This window comes from Daphnia magna, linkage group LG7 (genome assembly GCF_020631705.1).
Source record: "Daphnia magna isolate NIES linkage group LG7, ASM2063170v1.1, whole genome shotgun sequence".
NCBI lineage: Eukaryota > Metazoa > Arthropoda > Branchiopoda > Diplostraca > Daphniidae > Daphnia > Daphnia magna.
The window spans coordinates 1,392,989-1,400,684 of NC_059188.1; the positions used below are offsets into that span (position 1 = coordinate 1,392,989).

Sequence of the window (7,696 nt, forward strand, 5' to 3'; positions counted from 1 at the left end):
TTGACCTTCTACTGTTTGTTAGCCTAATAATAAATAATCCACGAACGTCGTGATTTATTCAACAGTATTGCGTCTATTCATTTTCTTTTTTTTTTTTTAAAGTTGTAATAATTAACTAATGAGGCAACAGATTAGACGTCATCTATACATAACTTTATGTGAGACAGACTTACTTTTTGTTTATGTAAATTGGTGTTTGGGCACGTTCCAGTTGTTATGACAGCTTTCGTGCGGATGTTGGCCAGATTCCCGATGTTGTTCAACAATAATCACACAATCGTGACGTAACAGATGTGCACGTTTCGGGTATATAGTTGCACTGCCAGCAGGTGTGCACAGGTAACTCGTAATTAACGTTGCTCCGATGAATGATAAACATTTTTTCTTTTCACTGTTGATTGTGTAATGTCAAAGATGAACAAACACGAATGACAATTGTTACATTTATAAATATTAAATATTTATAATAATATTCACGACAAAGACACAATCGTTGGATGTTTCAATTCGACAGACACATGTTGATTGCCGCTGCGTCACGACAATCACAAACGAACATGATAAAATATAAATGTATATAAACATAAAAAAAAAAAAGAAACAGAATCGATTTGACGCTGGTGTGTAAATAGTAATAAATATCGGAACAAGCGACGTCGTCAAATTCACAGCAAAATCACGCAGCCACGCCCTTTCTTATGGTAATGACCACTATTGCTGTTGCCGATCATATTTCTCCACTTTCTGCAACTCCGTCTGTTGAAAAAAGTGTCAAAAATTCAAAGTGTTACATGTCAAACAAACAGAAGAACGAGGCAAAATTAATTATTCATTCAGTATTTAAATCAACTATGCAAAAAAGGTCGTTTAGTAATCATCTTTCTTGTCTGTGCCCCCAATTTGCATATGTACTTACCTCCAAACCACTTTTTTTCCCCTATAATAATACAGACTTCGTGAGCGTGTATAAGTGAGTGTCTGCACGGGCACAAATGGGAAAAGGAGTAGGGAAGAAAAAAGCGAGGGAACAAGTGATTTGTCGTGATTGTTGGACCGAGAGCGTTCTGCAGGATCAATTCATCTGCCACTGCCTGATAATGAAGAGAAGAGGCCATCCAAGTCTTTCTACCCTTTACACGTATACATCTTCTTTTCTCTCCCCCATTGGTCGGAAGAGGAGCCTGCCCGGTCCTCGCTTGTTCCATACTTCACTTTCGTTCAATCATTAATTGTCTCGCTAATTGGCTTTTGTGAAAAGCGTCTACCATATATTATAATATATTTCTAAGCCGCAGACTTGGAACAAGAATGGAAAAATCATTTTTCTTCCACTTTTCGTTTCTGTAAATACAAGAGCTGCCACCTAGCGGTCATTTTTAATAGGTTTTGTCACAAACCACCCCCAAAAATTAACAATTACAAATCAAAAGATTAAAATAACTCACCTCGGCAATTTGATTGACTAACATCAAAACTTTGAGGAGAGACAAGCAAGGACTGGGCAGTAAACCGGACGTTCGCTGGTCTTCGGCTTCGGCTTCGTCGTAAACCGTTTGCGCCCCAGAATCCGAATCCGGAAGAACGTTGTGTTGTGACTCCATGCCGGGTTCCTTCTTAGAATGAAGCTTTTGGCGTAGCGCGAGGTAAGATCCTTGTGCTGAGGATGCTGGTGCTGCTGATAAAACAGAAGGCGAACGCTTTCCCCAACTAGTGGAGAAATTCACCTGGGCACTAGCCAGACCAATCACCAACAGCATCACAATCAAAACGCGTACATTTGCAACGTCCATTCTGTTAATCACAAAAACAACAAAGTTTTTACTGGTATTGATAAAATTAGCCTAACGATCTACAGTTAGTTGTCGTGCAGCTCTCGTGCTGCGAGACAAACTGTGGTAACGAGGATGTTTGTTTACAATGTCTACAATAGTTATAATCACTTTATTCCGTGACTGGTCATCGCGGACCTTTCTTATTCTGCTAAAGTTCACATTAACCAACAATTGAACGTTAAAAGGTCCAACACAAATGTATCAACGACGGTATTACACGCAGTTAAAGTTTTACAGGCACTCCATCATCTTCTGGATATTTAAATTGCAATACCCAGAAGTTGATTTATACACACGAACTTTTGCGTAACTACTTGTTAAACGCCTTTCGGTTTGCAAACGAGCACACATTTTTAAAGAAATATGGATAACGTACTGACCTTAGCGGCGATGATGAAGGTGAGACAAATACGTTGATGGAATAGCTGCGGGATGTGGTGATGAAAGAATTCCCGATGCTTTTCAATCTGCAGAATTCTTTTCTCTGTTCGACTCTCTAGTAGGCAAGAACGTGAGGACGAATGATTGCGAAACGAAGACTGTCAGTCTCTCTTTATATACGAGAGCCTCCGCGTTTGCAAAGGGGGAAGGCTCAGCACCTTAGGCTCTAAGAGAAAGAAGAAGTTTTCGCCTCTCTCTGTTTTATTGTTTCGTTTATTGCATTCTCTGATTTAAAAAAAAAAAAAGATTCTTTTTTGGGGGAAGGGGCGTGTTCCATATCCTACAGACGCAAATCGAAGGGTGGAGGGGGAGTAAAAAGACGTAAATAAAGTCCGTAAAAGAAGTGGTTAAGAAAAAAAAAAAAGCAAATAAAACAAAAGACGGTTGAAATGGCTAAAATAATTTAGCTGAACCACCTATGTAGTACAAGACTTTGCTCTCTCGCCCTCCTTTTTGTTTTCTGTCCCCACCTCTGCCGTCTTTTGTTTTTCTTTTTAACAATGACCTATGGTTTAAGGTGGTTGATCCTTTTATTGGCCCTACTTACAGTCGTCGATGGATTCATCACGTACAAGGACAGATGCGTCCAGCTCCCCCCGGATGCTGATAACGACATCGTCAAATCAGCCGAGAATTTCGCAAAAGATCCTTTCGACATAGTTTACACACAGAAGAAAAGGTTTCAACCCCTGGCCAAATGTGGGACCCTTCTGGCGGAAGCTAAAAACGAGCCCATCACAACACGCGTAAAACCAAATATTATTTATGCTGAATTTAACAGAGACACTTAGTTAAGATCTTTTCACAGCTGCGCTCCCGACTTGATTAGAACTTCAAATTTTAGTTCTTATTTCAGGGGATAAAAGTGAATTTTGAATTTGAAATCGTGCTCTATTCTTAGACAACACAAACGAGGCTCAAGCTATTGATTAACATCGAAACCAGAAGGACGCAGATCATTTCGCAACGATCGTGCGTGTGAAATTAGTTTGAAGGTGAGGTCACTTAACGATATCGGTGGCCCTCGTTTAATCTCTTTTTCTTCCATGCCAACAGATTGCTTACAGCTACTACGTTTGAGACGGTTGTTACAAATATATATCAAGCTCCTCACGCGGCGCTGACGTCATAACGAGGGAATGTATCGTTCGGTTGTTACGCGAACTCAAGAAGCCGCTAAGTCACGACATCAATCTGATAAAAGACATTCCGGGTTCAGTTTTGGGTGCTTTATAGCTGCAATCTAGCACACAGGGTGTGTGTGTGTGATTGGGTAAGATCGTGGGAGGGCCTATTGTGCTAAACGAAGACCCGCAATTTCGCCTTTCTCATCCCGTGCGACGTCGACCGTAATTATTAGTCACGCTAAATCAAAAGAATGCCGCGCGCGGTTGAAAATTCAAAAACACAAAACAAATTGCCGTGCCTTAACCATTTTCCGGGGTTTCGAGTTATTTGAAAATGATTACTTTCCAACTATAGCGGGTGAATATCGTCCAATCATAAAGAACAATTTGAACCTTTTCAATATGGAAAATAGAGGTTGTAGCGCAACGTGATCGCATTAGTAGACTAACATGCGTATGCAAAAATGCTTATCAAAAGGACTTTATACATGATGGGCTTCATTATTTGAATATGACGACATGGTGTGCCATGGTACGTAACATTATACGACCAATCGTTAACACACAGTGGCCGCCGTACGTGCGTAGCCATTGTTTATCTCGTGCTAATGGTCTTAAGCGGCTATTTAGAAAGAGGCTACAGTACCATAAACTTTTATCTTTGGAGAACCATTGCAACATCCTGTGAACAATTTTTTCTGGTTTGATCTCCCCACCTCCTAATAAAATATGTGTTTAATCGCTTGTTTAGTAACGTGTGCTGATATTTCTCAACAGGTTTGACTATAAATATGAAAAGAAAATGAACCACAGAGGAAAGAGTTTTCACATTTTGTCTGGAGTGCTGGACCAGTCGGGAAACCTACGCCAAGATGCAACGAGTTTTGGCCGTCATCTTCTTGTTGGCCGTCTTCTTCCATCAGTCGCAGGCGCAATGCAATTCGTGAGTCGCTTTTTTTTTTATTCTAAATGTTTATTTTCACGATTAGCGGATGGGCTCTTAAATTCTATTTTCTCTAGCACGAACTGCGTTGCTCCCGCCTGTAGGTGCATGTCTACCTCTACACCAGGCAACTTGAGTCCAGCGAACACACGTAAATTCGACTCTATTACACATATACGATAATGAATTGTCATAACATCAATTCGTGCGTCCATTTGAAACGATCACAGCCCAGCTGGTGTTTCTGTCCTTCGATGGCGCCGTCACGACCACGAATTACGACAATTACACCTATCTACTGAATAATCGGATGAATCCCAATGGTTGCCCGATTGGTATGACTTTCTTCATCTACCAAGAGTACAACGACTTCACGCTGACTCACAGTCTCTACCACAAGAGGCAGGAAATCGCCACCCACAGCATGTCGTGAGTTTCGCGCCAATTTTCAAACGTATTTTCTTTCAAATTTGGAGTTAACTGATTAACCGAAATTCTTGTTGTTTACTTTGCAAACAGGCATCGAACGCCACAAGAACTTTGGGCTGCCAAGTCGGCCAACGAATGGGTCGATGAAATTGGTGGAATGAAGGACGCTCTTGCCAAATTCGCTAATATCCCGAAGGCACCGATCCGCGTGAGTTTAAAAGATCAAGCAGAAGTCTTGCTTTTGTTGGAAATTAATGTGATTTTCTTTTTGTTTTTTGAATGAATTAAAGGGTTCACGGGCTCCGTTCTTGCAGACCAGCGGAGATCAAACGTTTTCAGCTATGAAGACACTCAACATGTTCTACGATTCTTCTTTACCAACTACAGATTTTGTTGACCCTCCAGTTTGGCCTTACACCTTGGATCAAGGATTTCAACACGTAAATCGAAGATTGTTTCACCTTCACCCATGATCGAATTCATTCAAACTGCATTTTCGTTTCCTATGCAGGACTGCTTGATTCCACCGTGCCCGAGTAACAAATTTCCTGGTATTTGGACAGTTCCTGTGGTAACTACACACAACTGGTTTCTTTGGCTTCTACTTTAACGATGGCACATTTTTCTTTTCAAAATGGCAGATCACTTTGGAGAACGACGGCACTAGATGCAACACCGTGGAAGCCTGTCCACAGTAATAATCTCTTTGTTCCTCACAAGTTGACATAGAAAATGACGTTTAATTTGTTGATGTTTTGTTTGTTTTTTCTGCCTTCGTTTGTAGGCCAAAGACGTTGGAAGAAACTTACCAGTTTTTGAAGAGAAATTTCGAACGCCATTACTTCAGTAGCAAGGCTCCTTTCGGTGTCTATTTGAACAACAACGGCTGGTTCCAATCGGCTAATTTCCGTCTAGAAGGTTACAAGAAGTTCCTTGACTATTTGTCAAGTAAAGACGACGTTTACATCGTCCCCTTAGGAAGAGTAAGACATATTTAAATCGTGTCCTTACCTTAAAAAAAAAAACTGACTAATGACATTTTTGGACGTTCAGGGACTCGATTGGATGAAGGATCCTAAGCCATTGTCTCAAGTTGCAAACTTCTTCAATTGCCCTCCTCTGACACAGACGTCTTGTCAGCCGGTTTCGTGTTTTTACGATGGTGAGGCATCTGCCATCGGGCCGCGTATCATGAAAAGCTGCGTCCCATGCCCGGACGTTTACCCTTGGACTGGCAATCCTCTCGGCATCGCTTAATTTTGTTTGTCTGATCGACACATCCTTTTTAATTAGTCGATGTCGATCACATTTACGGTCGCAATGCACAAATTAGTTTTTTTTGGTTTTTTTTAGATTTGAGCTCAAAGAAAATTTCAATATTTTCTGGCGAACAAATTGAACGCTATTTGGTTATCCATAATGTATTATGTGTATCTGCGTTTTTAAATTAGCGAATTAGACATGCAACAAAAAATTTAAACAAATATTTGATACCGTTCATCCAATGTTGATTCGGTACGAAACGAATGTCTCGTGACATTACGTGATCTGGCGATATTCACGAAATTTTCCGGCTCCCGTTCTTGTTAGTTGCCGAAGCTCTCGGCAGATGACGTGAAACTGCAGGATGTTCAAGTCCCGAAAGGACCGTGCCGATGGCACGCGTAATTATCCAACACTGTAAACATTCAGACAAGAGATGGCGAATTATACATAAGGTTAAAGCTTCCGAAATTCATTACTGCGTACGCATTCTCTAAGAATTAATTATCATTTCATGGCCGAAAAATGCATTTAGCATTGCGTGTCTGTGACCGTCAGCACCGATCATTCAAAATGAATTTCCTTTTATCACAGTTTTCATTTCGTAGCTTCTTTGAAACATCAATCTTCTGGACGCTGGACTCGACACTAAAACACCGAGGGAAATACCGAATTCACGCGGGAGTCACTTTGGCTGACACATACGACAGGAAGGCTATTAACTGACCGTGCAGTGGACCCGAACCGCCCATTTCGAGCACGCGAGATGGTGTTGGATGCATTTCCTGTTGAATATCTACTGAACCGATGGATGAAAAATGCCATAAACTGAGATTGATTCCACCAACAAAGTCAACCGCGCCAAGGACAGACGGCCATTTTGATTCCAAAGAATAAAATGAGGATCGTGCATTTCGTGACGATCTTTACCAGCTTTTTGAACGATGGAAAAATTACACGAAGAGAATGTTGCCACCCACAATGTTCGTGAGCTATGGGCAATCATCCGAATGCGTGATGAACAATTTCGTGCCGTACCTCAAGGCACCTGTAACGCTAATCAAATTCCGAAAAAACAATTATTAGAGGTTAAAACGAAAAGCAAAACGCTTGAACTTTTTAATACAATTTGAAATTCGCGGTAGTCCAAAATTAGGGCAGTGCAAATTCTACTAGATCACGAAAGAAAATGCAGCGTAACGCTATCGAATGTTGACGTGAAAAATCAATCTTGCGAAGGGCTATGCAAATTTACTGGACAGAAAGGCTGACGACGCGTTCCACGCCAATTCGATACATCACCGCAATAACAACGTAGATTCAATGCGTCTTCTCGTTTTGATATGGGAACAACACAGTACACGTCGTAATTCGTGGTGTCGTTACCATATAAAGTTTGAACGCAAAGCGCCATTACATTCATCTTCCTCAGACACAAGACATTGTGCTATACTCTTACGTGTATCTTGTTTTTCCCCTGCAACACATTTATTATTCCGTCCGCAGTTGTTGCCTATAAGGATTCACCAGCAAAGATGTCGAGCCTTGTTTTTTTTGTTTCCCACGACTATATTTTCAGCATCCAAAACCGTTACTTGGATAACCATACTCTGAAAGTGGATGGATACATACTGGCGATAGGGACGCTCCTATGATATGCA

At 41.0% G+C, this 7,696-nt stretch overlaps 2 protein-coding genes across 2 annotated transcripts; one reads left to right on the plus strand and one right to left on the minus strand.

The window, feature by feature from the left end:
- Positions 1-429: 429 nt before the first annotated feature.
- LOC116927696 lies at positions 430-2,490 on the minus strand. Its single transcript, XM_032934726.2, has 3 exons — positions 2,213-2,490; positions 1,446-1,791; positions 430-756 (listed from the first exon to the last, which is right to left on the minus strand). The coding sequence occupies exons 2-3, from the start codon at positions 1,788-1,790 to the stop codon at positions 712-714; spliced, it is 390 nt and encodes a 129-aa protein (XP_032790617.2). The 5' UTR covers position 1,791; positions 2,213-2,490; the 3' UTR covers positions 430-711.
- A 1,705-nt stretch (positions 2,491-4,195) lies between these two features.
- Positions 4,196-6,256, plus strand: LOC116927695 (chitin deacetylase 7). The gene is made up of 9 exons (XM_032934725.2): positions 4,196-4,343; positions 4,421-4,494; positions 4,574-4,772; positions 4,863-4,980; positions 5,063-5,212; positions 5,284-5,343; positions 5,414-5,466; positions 5,557-5,755; positions 5,826-6,256. Exons 1-9 carry the CDS (start codon positions 4,273-4,275, stop codon positions 6,027-6,029), a joined length of 1,128 nt encoding a protein of 375 aa, XP_032790616.1. The 5' UTR covers positions 4,196-4,272; the 3' UTR covers positions 6,030-6,256.
- Positions 6,257-7,696: the final 1,440 nt, after the last annotated feature.

What these genes read in the sequence shown, in the direction of transcription:
- LOC116927696 (XM_032934726.2), bottom strand. Translation starts at nt 1,790, where the DNA reads ATGGACGTTGCAAATGTACGCGTTTTGATTGTGATGCTGTTGGTGATT. An exon ending in TAGTCAATCAAATTGCCGAG is followed by an intron (nt 757 to 1,445) that starts GTGAGTTATTTT and finishes TTTTTTCAACAG; the next exon opens with ACGGAGTTGCAGAAAGTGGA.
- LOC116927695 (XM_032934725.2), top strand. Translation starts at nt 4,273, where the DNA reads ATGCAACGAGTTTTGGCCGTCATCTTCTTGTTGGCCGTCTTCTTCCAT. An exon ending in ATCGCCACCCACAGCATGTC is followed by an intron (nt 4,773 to 4,862) that starts GTGAGTTTCGCG and finishes CTTTGCAAACAG; the next exon opens with GCATCGAACGCCACAAGAAC. An exon ending in ACATCGTCCCCTTAGGAAGA is followed by an intron (nt 5,756 to 5,825) that starts GTAAGACATATT and finishes TTGGACGTTCAG; the next exon opens with GGACTCGATTGGATGAAGGA.